Source organism: Tympanuchus pallidicinctus, unplaced genomic scaffold (genome assembly GCF_026119805.1).
Source record: "Tympanuchus pallidicinctus isolate F22 unplaced genomic scaffold, pur_lepc_1.0 scaffold27, whole genome shotgun sequence".
Lineage (NCBI taxonomy): Eukaryota > Metazoa > Chordata > Aves > Galliformes > Phasianidae > Tympanuchus > Tympanuchus pallidicinctus.
The window spans coordinates 7,870,760-7,887,783 of record NW_026294744.1 but is presented as its reverse complement, the minus strand read 5'-3'; the positions used below and the strand labels follow the sequence as shown (position 1 = coordinate 7,887,783).

The window sequence follows — 17,024 nt, the reverse complement described above, 5'->3', positions numbered from 1 at the left end:
CTAACAGTTTCAAAGCCCAGGAGTGTACTGCTTTTTCTTTGCCTTTTGCAGAGACAGAGGAGCCACGTGTTTCATAGCAGCTCATAGGCAGCACTTGAATTGTATGATTTGTATACGACTGGACAGTTTGTACAAATGGACTGAGAACAGAGTTCCTGAAATGTCCCTGCAATTTGAGCAATATGCAGGTTTGTAACCTGAATGACTGAAGAACAGTCATGTGCAATGTTAAAAAAAAAAACAAACATGTTTCTCCCAGAGCATGCTAAGGAATTTCTCTTCATTAGGGTAAAAGCAGCTGAAATGCCTCCAAGCATCAGGGACACTTAATGTCTGCCTTGAGTTTATAAGTATAGTCTTCTGGGAGCTGAACCTATTGAATGTTTTAAGCTAAACAATGGCATGCAAACTGTCTGTGTCATGTCCAGAATTTTCATTACTTTGTTGGGGGAGGCAAAAGCTTCTGTGGGCTTTTCTGAGAGTGGTGGCTTTTCACAGAGAACTGCATTCAGCTTGGTTTTCTTCTTGTGTATGAGTGGATTTCTTCACAGGTTAGGCCACAGTGGTGGTTTTATTTGCCACTTCTTCCTCCCTTTAACTCCCTCAAATCATCCTTTCAGTTCTGATCTTGTTTGTCTGTCTCTTGGGCTCTCTGAAGGGCAGGAGTTTCAAAGATTCATACGCTCGTGGAAATGAAAGTATATATGCAAATGATAAGTAGTATAATCATCTTTGAACATAACAGGATATAAGCCTCCTTTGAAGGACAGGAATTCATCTCTAGCAATATCAAGGGCTGTTTGCAACTGAGAATTTTGAAGCATTTAGTAACTCCTTAATGTTTGTTTTGGGGGTCTAGAGAAATTCAACATGTACTGAAGTGATAGAAATTACGTGACAGGGTTACCACGGCTCTTAAGTTAATGGCTGCTGCCTTTGTGATTTATTTGTCGCAGCCTTGTCTTTGCATAACTGGCTGTCTTGGAAGAGCTCTGACATATCTTGAATAAAAATGGTGATGTTATTTATGAAAACTTACCACTTCTAAATTTCCTCCATCCCTACCCCACTCCCTGTACTGAACCTGTGAGCTTTCATTTGGTCAGTGTCACCTCAACAATGAAAAGTCCTTTGAATTTCAAGATATGCTGCTGGTTCAATAACTGGGTAAATTAAAAAATGTTCTTGGGAAGGCGGATGCAGAATCAGAATGCAGTTGCATACTTAGTATTGCTCTGCTGTGCTGTCCCTGGGTTCCCAGCAGTGGCTGGGCCTCAGTAAACTGGAATTGATTTTTCTACTCTAGCATATATTAGGATACGCAAAATGCTTTAATTTATTTTATTAGATAGCAGATTATGTATTTATACTAGCTGAATGGAATCTAATTTGCTGAGAATAGATGGTGAAACAAATACATCTAAGGGAGAAGATACAGTAGAAATGAATACCAACAAATGCAGAGTTTGTGCTGTAGCACTGGATCTGTTTTCTATGCTATGTACACTGCTGTAATGCCTCGTGAATACATTATGCCATGTTAGACGTTGCTCTGTACATTTAAGTGACAGTAAGTGTTGCCACTGTTGGAACTTGTTGTCCAGGTGAAAATAATTGTTTTGCTATGCTGTATCCTGTCACAGTGGCGTTTGCATTCTCAGAGGCCCAGACAGTAGCTTCCGTCTCTGCTGCAAAGTCGGGTTTTGACAGGTTTGATAAATGAAAAATTCCTGCACAATTTTTTTTTTTTTTTTTTGCATGAAGAGAATATTAACTCCTGTGTTGTAGATGGAGTCCATTCTTATAACTTTATCATACTACTTGAAATTCCTATGCTGTTCACCCCTTGACCCTATTTTACATATGTATATATACACACACACATATCTATACACACATATCTGTGCTGGGCTACACTGATGTACTGTGAGCTATTTAAATGACTGCCTCAACACCACTAAAGGTGAATGACTCAAGGCTGACAGGAAGATGTTCCATATGTAGCTTTGAGATCCTCTGGAGTGAAGAAGACTGTGCAAATCATATTTAATACTGAATTTGATACATAAGATAGCATGACAATTTGACCTTGCAATTTAATGCCCTGCTCAGCTGCGACAAGGGCTCCTTAGTTAAAATGGTTTTCTAATTTTTGTTTGTGCTGTATTTGGAGAGCTGAGCACTTATGAAGCTGCTGGGATGCTCTAAATATCTTTATGCTTTAGGGTGACCCAGCCCAGTGAAAGATCCCTGGAGGGAAACAGGGTAACTCCTGAGTCCCTTTTGTACTCGCATTGTTCCTTCTTCCTTCCTTTCTTGTCCAGAGCTGTCTTTTATGTAAAAGGTCACTTTCATGGTTTTTTTTTCTTGGTAATTTTTTTTCCTCTCTCTGCAGCTTGGCTAGAAGACACATTTGGAGAGCCTATCTTGGTCATTATGTTTATCACAACTTTGTAACTATGCAGTTTGTTTATGCAGAACTGTTCTTCTCTTCTGTGTTGCATCTTTTTTGGATTTTGGTTGGGGAAACAGGGATAAGAACTGTCCTTTGTCTACTTACCAGCTAATTTCTGGACTTTTTTCCTAGCTCCTCATTCTCCGTTTTCTTTCCTCACTTTGAGCCCTGCCAGCTCCCTGGTTCTCCAGGAGCAGCTGCTACAAAGATGTATGTGTTCTCCTCTGTAAAAACAGTCCTTGTTTTGTGTTGCTAGGCTACACCCTTCCAGCTGCCACTGAAGAAATGCTCTGTGGTGGGAAACGGTGGGATTCTCAAAAAGAGCGGCTGCGGAAAACAAATAGATCAAGCGGATTTTGTCATGCGGTAAGATGGAAACCTCAGTGACAAACTGTCTGCCCTTCCCCCTGCTCAGTCTTTTGACTTTTCAAAGCTATTCAGTTGTGATTAATCAATTATAATTTGCCTGGGGTACTTTTTTTTTTTTTTTTTTTTTTCTTTTTTTTTATCCCCTTTGCAGGATGTGATTTGGGTAGAAGTGTGAGAAAGGGCAATAAAGAAAGTTTTGGCTGGCCTCTGCAGATATGTGTGTACTGTGGGGGAAATCTGCAGATGGGTGCATTGTGGTTGTGACAGATCGTACAGTGTCACAGAACAGGGATTTAGGAGCTTTTTAATTATTCCTTATTGGAGTCTCGTCTTATACTGTTCTTCGTCCTTCACAACTCTAAATGCAATCATATGCAACCCATTAAAATCGTGATGAGTAGATACTGATTCATAGGGCAAGGATTAATAAGTTGGGACAAGGTAAAGTATTTCCACATTTTTCCTCCCTTCAGATTAACTTCTGTCTAAGAGAAGACAAAACCGTTTTCCTTGATGCCATCTTGTTTTGAATTCCCCACATTTGCTGTACCTCTAGTTTTTGAAGTCATAGGAATTTGTCAGAAAGGTGCTGAATCGGCTACTGCTTTCTTGACTGAATTTGGCACTTTGTAGATCCGCATTCTTTAAGGAGGAGAGACAGAAATTGGCCCCTTTTTGTTAAACATGAACAAGAAAAACATTGTGGGGCAGAAACTGGAAGACTGCTTCTGAAGAGATGAGAAATGGAATTTCTTTGGTTTTTGAGGTAAATGCGTAATGAGCTCCCGCTTTAGCAAGTCTACTTATTGAATCCTGATAGCTTATTATAAGGCCATACAAACTTGCTCTAAAGCAGACAGAATTACTATAATTTTTGGCTTGCATCTCAAGGAACAAAACTGCTTTTGATGTTAAAGTAAAGAAATACAACAAACTGAAGACAAAGGCACAGAAGGAGGGACTCAGTGTGCTGATTGCCACTACTGCAAAGCTCCTTCAATGTTCCAGAGACTAAAATAAGAAACTGCAGGGTATGATATGGTAATATTATGTAGATGCAATAGGAAGTTAAAATACCATAGGAGCAATCAGTTACAGAAACAATAAAAGCATTTTTTAAAGCAGCTGTTAGATCCTGATCAGAGAAAATGACTTTTTTTCTCTCTCTAGGGAGGGTAAACTAGCCATTGTCTGTACTGAACTTATTTTGGATTGGAAAGAAGCAGCAGGTAAAAACCTGCAAAAATCCCAGAAACTGCCTGCAGGCTGTATTGTATTAGTGGTGCAGTCATATTTATGAAAATATTTCAGTTCTGTTGGGTAAAAGGTAATATGCCACTGGGAGAGAATATTTTTGTAGCAGGTGGAAAATTTAGCAGATCTTCTCTAAATCTGATCTCTATAATCTGAGAGCTGAGAGAGGAAGAGAATAACAATAACTTGCATAATATTTTGCATTTTCTAATAGGAAATGTGTCTGATGGCTTTATACTATTTCTGCAGTGCAAAATAGTCGTGGCAGGTTTTGCCATTGTTCATTCCTTCGATTCGCTTTGCTTTTGATTTCACTTACAGCACAGCTTATGGAAATACGATTGCAGCCATCTTCTTCAATAAACACTAATCACTAAGGTTAATTAATGAGTTTAGACTCATCACATTTCTGAGCATCTTCTACATACACAGTTGTACCAACATAGAGATTAAAAGAGCAGCAGTTTTCAGCCCGTAGGCCACAGCACACTTCATCTGCAATAAAAAAAGGTGCATGGCATACGGTCTACATGTTTAGTCAGAGTAGTTACCATAGGTTTTTATTGAGTTATGTGGGTGTTTTTCAAGTTTGTAATGTTTATTTTTAGGATGTTACTTTTAAAATTTTCCCTTTCCCTTCACACAAGCAAGTATTTTAAGAAAGAAGTGTTGGATACTAAATCATAAACATCTATTTCTCTGTATTTGACAGAAGATACGTATTTTCACTGCATTAGATTGTGAAGAAATATTTATATGTCTTGTGATTCTCCCTGTCTCCCAACTGCCTTTTATGTCTCTGCTATGGTTTGTGCATCTGGCAGGGAGAGGACTGGGGGATGTTTTCCATGCTGTTTGCTAGTGAATTTGTTCCAAATATGGAAGAAACTCGTCATCATGTCCAAGCTGACTAGTGGCTATCATAACTTGGGAAGGACAAGCTACTATCTTTTAATTATACTCTGCCATGCCATCTAGCCATACCAGCCCAGATGGAGCTGTAGATGTTAAATATGATGCTGCTTTTGGGGTTAGTAAACAAGTCCAAAAAAATATTGCTTTCATTTGCCATAGCTAATTATAGCCTTGACTCTGGTCAAGGTGCTACAAAGGAGTAGAAATGAATATTCAAAATCCCTTTTAAATTCTTATTATTCCCTAGCATTTGGTATACGTACAAATAGCTAGGTAATCACATAACATCTGTCAAATGCACACGCCATTACTCAGCCAAGCTGCCTGGATTCTCTGCACCTGAAGGAGTTGTACTTATCTCTGGGCGAAACTCAGAAGAGGTGTTTATGCCCTGTGAAGTTTGAAGGATCCCTCTCATTTCAGTCAGCTGTTTCTACCTATTGAACTGGAAGGCCTTGCATGTGAAAAAGGCGCGCATGAACTGCTGTGCTTTCTTGATGATTTTTTCCCCCCATCAAATCTATGCCTTAGCAGGGAAATACAAAAGTAAGTTGGCCAATAAGTTCTCCTCCTTCATTTATGTTCATATCAAAAAATGCTGACTTCGGACACTGTCCTGCTTCTACCTTCTTTCCTGCATGTTTACATACTCCTCAGTACGAGGAGCAAGAGTAAGATGATAAAAAACACATGCATCTTACTGTGAATCTTTTACTTCTTGGTACATTACTCACCTGCATGGAACTTAGCACTCTGCTGACCCGTTCGAGAAAAGGGCAAAGAGTTTCTGAAGATGGACTGACTTCTTGCTGAGTTTCCCGTTGGCTGCTTAGGCCACTTCTTAATACTTCACACAGGACAGATCGGGAAAGTGATTTACTGCTGAAGGGAGTTAGCGTGTTTAAGTATTGCTTCTGCAACTGGTGCGAGAAATAAATTAAGATGATAAAACTAAGGAGATATCTTGGTCCATCACAGTGCTTTTAAATAAACTTCAATCAAAAAAGGCCATATGAGTCTATGTTTATTCAAATCAGGAATCATTAAACTGTGGCCTGCCAGAGGTCTCTTATTCCATCTCTTTAATCTAGGGCAAGGTCACCTGTACACACATCTTTCTTCACAAACATTTGTTTGACCTACCATTGAAAACTGCTGGAGCTGTGCTCCTGAACCAGAGTGCCAGAGAGTTTAATGGGAGCATGGGAAGAAAATGAAGCTGCCTCTCCCAGAAGTGCAACCCAGGCATGGAGACCCGTGTCTCCCTGGGAACAGAGGAGAAGTGGTGGATTTGAAGTAACAGCTCCCTGCCAGGCTGAGGCCCTGGGGCAGCAGGGAGATGCACCTCAGCTTGTCTGTACAAGATTTTGGGGGGAAAAAAAACAACAGCAAAACCACCTCAAAAAACAACCCAACAACAATAACAGTCTTGCTCCAGAAAAATTCCCAATTCCACTTTTCTTTGAGAATCTTGGTTTTGTTTTTACCCTGTAAGCACTAGTATTATTCTTCATATCTTTGGTTTAAGAAGTTAGACAACTCTGAAATTGAAAGCAGTGTTTTGACACTCGTTTTTAGTGTAATTGCTGTTGTTGAGTTCATTTCTTGTGACTAATTTCTATAACAGGGCTGAGTTTTGGATACAGCTTGAATTTATGTCATTTGCTCTAAAAGTGATGCCTCCTATTTATTTCTAAGAAAACTCTAGTAGATACAAAGAGCACAATCACAGTATTTGATAGAGCAAATTCTCAGCTACAAAACATTATTTTTCGACATAGTCACCATTAGCTACCTTTTTTGCCAGTGATGAACGAGAGCTGCATGCCATGCTCATAAGAATCTGCACCAGTGGAGGTGACCCAGTATCACCCTGCTGAAACACACCTCCCATTGCCTCGTGCTGTCATCCAGTGCTTGGTTTCCATCAACATTCACCAAGCACTGATGAATCTCAGTGAGTGCAATTTTTTTCTGCATGGAGGAATTTAATTCCACACCTTTGCTTCATACTCACTTCTGTGTCAGATGCTGTTTTGTCAGACAGCCCCTCTGCTGTCCTCTGACACACAGCAACAAGATGTAATGGAATATCAGAGGGAGGGTTCAGCCTCTACTGCCATACCACCAACATCTACTTCTGATATTGTGGGACAAGATATTAAAGTGGGAGACATTACTTTTGGAGCAGCCCTCATATTTTCACCTTTATTTACAATCCTTCCTTCTTCTTCCACCTCTTTAATTAGGAGTATTTAGGACTGCTCCTTGTTTGCATGTTTCTCTCCACGTGTGTTTTTTGGAGCCCTGTTTGCTTGCCAAAGTAGATCTACTCGATCACTTTATCTTTTTTATATTATTGCCCTGTCTGCCAGAACAAGACTGTAGAGAACATAGTATGCACACTGTAAGTAATCACTTGCATTTTTTTCTCTGTATTTTCTTAGTAAGTTCTTTATACTGAAGGGCATTTACCTGCAAGACGTATGTGATGTGTGTGATACCAATCCAGAGCCTGATGCTAGAAAACAAGACAAAGCAGAGTGAAAAAGAGAATTTGGAGGAAAGAGTTTGAAAAAAGTTTTGGCTGTAGATAACAGCTGTAGCCTTTCAACCTGTCAGAGGTGCCAGGTCACTTTGTTTTTGCTTAATAGTTCATAGGATCATGTCTACAAAAGATTTTTTTTTTTTGGTATATTTCCCCACAGTCTGGTGCAAAAATGCCCTATTGTGCGTATGGGATGTAGTATAGTAGGAGATTGCCTAGCTTGGTCCAGTGTTTGTACAGCACTTCCACATTTTCTGTCAGCTTGCAGTTCTTCTTCTAAAACTGCAAACTTGCAGAATAAAAAAGACTGGGGATGAAGCCTGTCAATCCTGACTGTCAGTTAAAATCTTGAATGTCTTTCTGTGCACAGGTGCAACCTTCCTCCTCTATCCAGAGAATACAGCAAGGATGTTGGATTGAAAACCCAGCTGGTGACTGCAAATCCCAGTATAATTCAGAAAAGGTAGGGAGCATGTTGCTCTGTCTCTGGATTGGAGAAACAGAAAAGAAAAAATGTGTCATTTGTGTTTTAGATATTAGTGTGCCAGAGTTATGTCCTGATCCTGGAAAAGATGAAATGCACAGTGGTTTCATGTTGGGTGAAATAAACCTAGATTTTTTCACTGTAAGCAGGGAAGCTAAGGAAGGCTGGCTTCTTGCAGTTTTTTCTTCTGTTTTTTTTTCATATCTGTACCTCCAGTTCCCTCTCATTACCTGTATCACTGGGTATGTGCCAGAAGAGCTTAGGCTGCTCTCAAGCCAGGCGCATACCAAATGGGTGGACTACATCCTGCACTGGCGGGGCCAACTGGCTGCTGCATCCCACAGTTAATGAAGATGCTAATTTTGATTGCTCTTTGGTTCAACTCTGATAACTTCTCTGTCCTTACTCTCTTTGTATTATTTGTTTGATAGTGACTTACAAGTACAAAGGTGATTAGGATAGACTGATCAGCAGGTTTTGATCATACAAGCTGTGCTTCCTAGGAGATCGGGATAAAGTTTTGGTTTTTATTAGTTGAAATTTTCCAAATTGTAATAGCTGTTGAGAGAGGGAAAGAGACGAGGAAAAAGATGTCAGTGCCAGCTCTGATTGTGCCTTACTGAATTTTAATTGCCATGTTATTGTGTTTAGTTTTTTTGTCACCCAGAATAAGGTAGGCTGTTCTCAGACAGAATGAGATCTAGTAGTAACCTGTCATATTCACTGAAAAACAAAGAGAAAAGGCATAAACCAAGGGAGTGAGCAGGAGATGATTAGGCATAAAAAGTATAATGCAGGTATGGGGAGGTGAAGGATTATGAAAGAAAGCAAAGCAGTGAAATAAAATGAATAATAGAAAGCCAGGTATGTGAGAAAGAAGGAAGGCACTGAGCAGAACTGAAAATTGATGTTTGTCGGTATCTAAATGTAATATTTTTCTCTCTGCCAGGAATCAAAGAATTGACTAATTATAAGTGAAAAAGATGGTTTGTATGACAGTCTTCAACAGAGTAGGAAAGAGAAGGTGATCAAGAGGGAAATGGAGAAGTCATCAGCTTCAAGAGCTGTTTCAAGCAGAGAGCGTGTGAATAGGGGAAGGCACAGAAATGCGGTTAGGGTAAGATGAAAGCAAAACAAACAGAACTGGCAGAGAATGCACCAGGTGCCAGACAAGAAGAGGGAACTGCTCAGGGCAGGGTCTGAGGATGAGGGATCTGAAAATCCTATGGGAGGTACAGAGCTAATGAGGTTGATTTAAGAAGTGGGATGAAATGTCCAGAACATCACATAGCTTGGCAGTACATTGTAGATAAAATGAATAAGAGCAGTGAGAAGTACAATGCTAGCAAAGGTTTTTACAATTGTCAAGGCAGAGAATTGTTAAACTCGTGAATATTTTCTGTGTCTCCTACATCCTTCATCAATGGCTACAGAGGAAAGCTTACTGAACTTAGTATGTTTTCAGAGAAGAAGAGAAAAAGGAAAAAGAGTTTTAGTGATGGTACAGGAAGACTATGGAACTATACTAAGGAGGCTGTGGAGTTAACCAGTACAGAAAAAAAGGAAGGAGTGAGCACCTGTGAAATGATACCCTATGAGAGAGGGATGTCAAAATGGGGAGTGAGCTGACGAGGAGGGAAATGGAGGAAGTGAAAGAGGAGAAAGAATAGGATAACAGGAAATGGGATTGTTTTCAGTGTCCATTTTCAGCATGAGTGGATGTTAACTGCGATGACATTTGATGAGAAAGTAATGTGATGTTTATATGTATGTTTATTGATCAGATAAGGAGATATACAACCAGTTACTAAGAATAAGATTGAGAACAAATTAATAGTGCTGAAAAATAGCAGAAACCTCCTCTGAGGTTTGAAGCTCTTGAGAGATCTGGCACTTATTTTCCTCTGCCAGGTCAGAAAGAGATTTTTTTAAAAATGTGTATATTTTACTAATGTTTCCTGTGTGCTCTCTAACCTCATTATTTGGACTCCTGTGTGGTAAGTTAAAATTTAATCAAAGGTACAAGTCAGGAAGTTAAAATACAAAGAAGACTACTGCCCTCCTAAAGCAATCAATTTCTATAGAAATAAGCTTTTTAAGGAACTGAGATACTTATCAATGTAGACTTTCATGACATTCAAGGACCTCCTCAGAGTAGTGACTGATATGTATCTGTTTCTAAGCTATAAGTTAACTAGCTTCACGTAATGGCATTATTCATTATCATTCCTCCACTGTCCTCTTGTCCTTACTTTAAGTAGGTTGATATTGATGAGGCTTGACGTCTCAATTATCTCTCAAGTGTGTTATGGCAGATTTAGTGAATTAGTCCCGCAATACCATTCATTGCTTCTAAAAGATATGTCTTTACTAGATAATTTATGATTAAGCATATTAGGTAGGGCAAAGTTTTCATATCAGGGATAGGGAAGTAATTTTCTGTTTTGTTTTTTAAATCAAAATGATTTATTTCAGATAACTAAATTGTTACTGATAATTACTGCTCAGTGATATTTCTTCTAGCTTGAGAGGCTTAGGATGGGAGAGTAAAAAATTTCAGTCTGGGAGTATCTTGACTTCAATGATACTTTCTAAATGTTACCATTTACAAATCCTTAAGTAAGCAGATAATAATGAAAGAATTAGAGATCAAGTTCCTGCTCTGTTTAAAGAAGCAATATCATTATGCATGCAGGTGTACAGATTTTGTGTGTAAAATATGGCGCTCAGTTCTCGGCTGGATTTGAAAAAGTATGAGGAATTTCCTACCCTAATGTTGCTTCTTAACATAAAGGAGTACTGACAGCAAAGGTATTATGATAGAGATTTCCCTGGCTGACTAGGAGATTCATGATGACTGCCCCAATTTCATTTTTCATCTAAGATATGTCACAGGCATCTCCCTTCTATTAGTCCCTCTGGCCTATGTAAACCTTCCTGGCTGTTCTTAGTCTCTGTGGAAAAATCAGCAAGGTAATGTTGCTTACTGAGATTGTTTCTGTATCGTTTCTATACCTAGTCATTTACGTACAGCTGTGGAGCAGAGTCTGACTAGTCAGTGGATCACACTGGGACATGAAAACATTTATGTGGATACTAATGATTTATGATCAATGGCGGATTTTGACTAAGTGGTACAAGGAGTCACTATTCAGGATATAGATATTATGTGTTTCTTGAGTCACTGATTAAGAGCTGTTTCAGAGAAGCAAACTAGCAGTTGGATACTATCTTGCAACCTTCAACAACTTTGATAAATATCTGGTAATACACCTGAAAGTCTGAACTTTCAAATAATCTGCAAACAAATGTTTTTTGCAGCAATCTTCCTTTCTGTTTGCCATGATTTTTCACTCTGTCTAACCTGTGTAGACATACATCATTGTTAATCTGGATGTAACAGCCCAAATAGATGGTTTCCTAGCATCCACTGTGTTTCAGATGTACTGATATCTGTTGGTAAGTGTTTCATCCAGGAGCTGTTTGTGTTTCTGACCTGTGTGGAAATAATCTCATTAGCAAGTGACACAAAGAACATGGTAGCATTCTTTATTTCTCGTAATTCAGCATCATTATAACTAACAGAAGCCCCTGAGGTTTATAACGCACCTCCTGACACCTTACGCCTTTGAGACATAATCCAACATCAGTTGAATTGTGTGAAGCTTCTCTCCCTTTTCATTTCAGTGTGCTTGAAGGCACACTCTTTGCACTTGGGAAAGAGCAGACAGCTGTGCAGCTGCTCTTTGAGCTGCTGCTGTTGTCAGCTTGAAGAGCAGATTCTGAAAGAAGGCTTGGAGTCACTGCCCTCACAGTCCCTGCTGCATGATGAGCAATTAGGTCTGCAGCATTCTCTGAAGAAATACCTCCCAGTGTCCTGCTCAGACTGAGCCCTCCATGCTGGAAAGTGGCATAGGATAGGAAAATAACATGGAGAAATCCTGCTGGCCTAGCAGGAAAGGAGAGCCCTTAAGTCTTTGTAGTGAAGTCTCTCATTAGTTATATAACACTGCTAATGGAAATAGTCTGACTGAAACTTGAAGAACAAGGTTTAGGGTCAGTCATCAGACTTGGCAGTTTGGTATGAGCTTCTTTTCACTGAATGTGAATAATTTTTTTGCATTAAAATTAATTCACTTTTTTGATCTCAGTGATACTTCTCAATTTTTGGCAACATCCATTTCCTGCACTAAAGCAAGATGAAGGAATGAGACTAAAGGCTAACAAATGCAATGACTCTCCCGTGAAGCTTTGAAATGTCAGTTAAATATCGCTGATATTTATTAGGTTGCCACAAAATATGAGTGGGATTAGATTGCTTTTCTAAGGCGCTCCCTGAACCTAAGAACCAGCTCATAATCTTTTCTAGATTCAGTCCCAAAGACAGCTTTGAGTCCTTGTGTCTTAAGCCATTAGGACTAAAAAGACTGAACCAAGGCAATTATTTAATTTGCTAAAAGCTTATTTAATCTTCGATTAAACAGATGCACAGTGTTAAGTCCTGTTGCTAATGCTCATGAAAATAATGCATCAGAATTCCTCTTGACTGTGTCTTTGTTAAAGACAATATATTTCAATCATAGGTAGTTACATCTTACATTAATAATTGAAAAAGATCATAAAAACAATTAGAGAAAAACCATACAAACAAAAGAGAAAAATAAGTTATTGAAGGAAAATGCATTGCTCTCATCTTATTCTTTTTTTAGGAATAAAGGATCTTTTCCTGTGAACTCATTTTACCATGGAATTTTAAATAATTTGAGCTGTTCTTTCGTTCCTGGTACCTACTGCTGATACTGAGTGTATCTCAGGTTATTCCATTGAGATGCACCCCAAAATGATAAGAATCACTGTTTTCATTCACATCGCAAAACTGCCCTTTTACATTCTACAGTATTCTCTGAATGTTTCTGCCAACAGCAAGAGGATAACATCTCTGAGAAATTATTCTTATTGGCAAGATACAGAGTACAATAAACCCTTCTATATACAGAGAGCCCCACTGTCTTTCAATCAGTCTTTCCCCTAAGGTGAAATTCATTTAAAATCTTTAAATTTGCTGACAACTGAAGCCCTGCTTTCTCTCTGTGAGGAGCACCTGTTTTTGTCCTCATTTCTACAGAAAATGTGGTGTTGGAGAGGACTTCCCAGGGCTGCCATCAGGTCAAAGGCAGAAGCAGTTAAAAAGTTCAGGAGAGCTGTAACACTTTCCTGGGGTGCTGTTAGCTAAGGTGACCGGAGGTGAGACAATACATAATCAGCAAAACTGATTGCTAGATATTAGAAAGAGCATCCTAGAGACTGCTGTTCAATTCATGTAGCTTGTGTTTAAGAACAAGCCTGATAGGTTGGGCTGTATGAGTAGAATTTTCCCAAGGCTAAGGGTAGACAAGATGTTATTTTGGGAGAACCTCTGCTCAATTACTCTATAGAAATCTCCATACTAAAATAATTGAAGGACTAATTGATAATGGGATAAAATGAGAAATTACAAATGAGGTCTCAAGAAATCATAGTTAGATGCTCTAAAAAATCAGCTTTTATTAGTGATTATTGTAAAGTAAAGATAGAAGACATCAGGATTAAAAGAATTCATTTGGATTTCTGATAGAAAAGTCTTCAAATTTCAATATAACACGCATTTATTGTAGAACTAGAGAGGCATAGGATGCATTATCTTACATGTATATTTGTGCATCCACTACTTTAAAAAGGGATTTTGGTGACAATCTTAATTATCTGTATTGCAAATGGCATTTTAATTGCAAATTTTTGTCTTACAAAAATCACCACTACTTGCCCATATGTGCTGATACTCATTAACACATTGTCTCACACATTTTCATTTTTTTTGGCAAGTCGTTGCAGGAAAACTGTTGCTTTTTCTTTTCTCCACCCTCCTGCTGTCTTAAGACCACTATCTTGAAGAGTCTGCCAGCAGTACCAAACAGAAAGACAACCAGCTGTCTGGTTTACCATTATTAGATTTGTGAAATGGGAGATCTATATATGTCCTTGAGCAAGTAATGCTTTTAATTAAGGTGATTTTTTTCATCCGTATGTTGATGCAGTTGGACAGCTACTAAACCTATATGTGGAGGAGTGTACCCAAGTACATCCTTCATATTTAAGTATGGAAGTAATGTCTTCGAAATTAGTTAGTGAAATAACTTGTATGAGTACCATTTTTCTAGATCGATCCATATAGTGTCTTCTATGAGCAGTCAGATTTGTTCAAGGTCACATCCCAAAAGATTTTTAAGTGCTCAATCTCTTCTTAGGTAACTGATCACTCTACGTAGTCTGTGGCTTTTAAAATTTGTTATTATCAAAATCAAGCTTTTTGAGGGGCATAATAAATACTTCAGGGCATTATTTCCATGCGTATTTCAGTGAAAAGACTAAATAAGTAAAACAGATGGTGAAGAAAAGGATGAATGGAGAGAGAAAATCCAATGTGGAGTCTTTTAAGGGGAACAGATTTTCTTCTGGTATAAATCACTGCAGTAACTATTGTCGTGCTTTATACCAATGAGAACTTGACACAGGATTTTTTCTTGTCAGTTAAAGCTCTCTCTTTTGCTCTTGGAGCCTTTGGCTGCACTTATCTTCCAAACTGAGTAGCCCTGAGGGGGACAGATGAGGCACCCTCTTCTTCCCTGTCTGCTCTGGCATCTGAGTAGCCTTCTCTGTCCATCCTTATCCAGAAAGTGTAGTCTGTCCTTTGAGGAGGAGATGTAAGAAATTTGATTTATTAGAAAGCATCTCTGTTTTTTTTTTTTTTTTTTTTCTTTTCATACTATTACACTAGCTCTAAGCTAAATTTGCAATTAAAAAAAAAGAAAGTATGAGTGTGAGATTGTGATTCATGAAAATGGTTTTTGTAAGCAAAACCTGATCTGATTAAAAGGACAAATTGCTTGAGTCAGAATGTTAAAAAACTCCTCTGTATTTCTTACATGATGCTGTTAAATTGCTCAAAATGAGTCACTGTCAGCATCAGAGAACTTTTTTCATCAGCAGCCTTTTATGCATGATCACAAAAATAGGATAATTTTCAGTGAAAATACACCTCCAAGTGGAGTTGAGCTTTTTTATTTTATAGTGAAAATGCTGTTTTTCTGAACAGAACAGTTGAAAAAATTGGCATTTGCTTTTTATTGCCTCTAGTTTACTTCTATGGAAATTTTGGGTAGTTGACATCTGTTAAATTAGTGTTTTCCTTACATTTGCTTAGATGAATGTTTAGCTGTAAAGATCCTTGGAGAGCAAGTGATATACTTGCTTCAGATGTGGCTGAATACTGAATCATTTTGTGCAGGACAGTTGGCTAACACAGCATGAGAAAGTATAGGTTTAACAGTGAGAGTCAGTTGCTCTGGTTGTAGAGGCAAACATGGGGCTTGCAGTTGGGTGGCCTTTCAGTGCCCCTTTCAGGTGCTGGCTCTGGTGAATAGTTATTTCGTGGTTTCTCATATTAAAAAATTACTGTTGGGAAATTGAAATCAACTGTAAAAGGATGTCTGTTGTTCTCAGCATGACACAATTTTTGTACCACTTTGGATTAGATGAATATTAGCAGCTGACTCTGTCTCTGAAGTTTTATGAAGACCTGAGGCTGAGCACTTCTACCATATCTGTAAAGTCACCCGGAAATTCATTATGAGTTCTAAGGGATAAAGGAGGAGGGAGTGATTACCTTTTACTTTCTCCCATGTGTAATACAGTCATAATATGTAATACAGTAATATGTGTAATGTAGTCATAATAATGTAATATAACGTGTGGGGAGACCTCACTGCAGCCTTCCAGTATTTAAAGGGAGTTTATAAACATGAGGGAAATAAACTTTTTGCAAGGGCAAGCAGTGATAGGACAAGGAAGAATGGTTTTAAACTAAAGGAGGGAAATTTTAGGTTAGATGCCAGGGGGGAGGTTGTGGAACCAATCAATAACCTCACAGGTGGGGTGTGCAAGGCTAGATTGGATTGGGCCCTGGGCAGTCTGATCTAGTACTTGTCCAACAGTTGGCAACTGTGTGGCAGGGGGTGTTGGAGCTTGGTAATCTTTGAAGTTTCTTCCAATCCAAGTCATGCAATGAATCTATAAAGAAAGCTGTACACTTTATCTCACTGATCTACCTCCAGAGTTTCCTGTAAGGCACATCTTTTAGTATTTTATTTTATTTTATTTTATTTTATTTTATTTTATTTTATTTTATTGAGAGTTGAGGCTAGTTAAAGGAGCATCATCCCCTTTCTTTTTCTAATGTTCCATTTTAAAAAGTAAATGTTGACTCCACTATATTTTATTTGCTTACTGTTTGCCATTTCTGTTCCTTGAGTTTGTTACTCTAAACAAGAGAAGCAACCTTGTTTGGGAGTTATGTATTTGAAATGTTAAAAAATTACCTGGACAGGTAAACAGCAGAAGGAAAGGAACAACCTTACAAAAGCACCTGCATGCTAAATTTAATCTTTTATGGTTTTCTATTTCCACCAGTTTCTCTGTGGAATGACTGAAGAGTAACACAACTGATAGTTGCATGGAAAGCTACAAACTGTGATCCATAAAATTCCAAATTACAGTTTTGCAGTCGAATACTGAGAAGTTAATAGAAATCTATTAGAAGTGGAGTAATAGAATGCCTGCAAGACAGTACTCTTGCATCAGTGAGGAAACTGGAATCTTAGAGAATATAAATGTACTGAAAGAAGAAGGATATCAGCTACAACAGGTAATGCGGACAAAATAGTCTTAACAAAGGATTTAGAACAGAAGTGAGAACAGACAACATGTAGGCTGAGGGATCCATAAGTAAATTGGAAGTTAGAGGGATCTGGAGAATTTTTTTTAGCAGCTTCTAAGTAAATAGCCATAATGCTATGAGAACTGTCAAAGAAGGAGCTTTTAGACTATTTTTCACAAGTTCTCAGGGAATGCGAAAAAAAAGAATAGTACTGGTATTAAAAGGGTGGTGAAAAATGCAGATCAGA

General features: G+C 38.4%; 1 protein-coding gene across 1 annotated transcript in view; it reads left to right on the top strand.

Moving 5' to 3' along the window:
- The window catches only part of ST8SIA1 (ST8 alpha-N-acetyl-neuraminide alpha-2,8-sialyltransferase 1), a 115,716-nt gene that overhangs the window by 58,222 nt on the left and 40,470 nt on the right, over nt 1-17,024 (top strand). The window contains exons 3-4 of the mRNA XM_052690677.1: nt 2,712-2,821; nt 7,912-8,004. Coding sequence (XP_052546637.1) covers nt 2,712-2,821; nt 7,912-8,004 — 203 coding nt within the window. The remainder of the gene's footprint in view (nt 1-2,711; nt 2,822-7,911; nt 8,005-17,024) is intronic.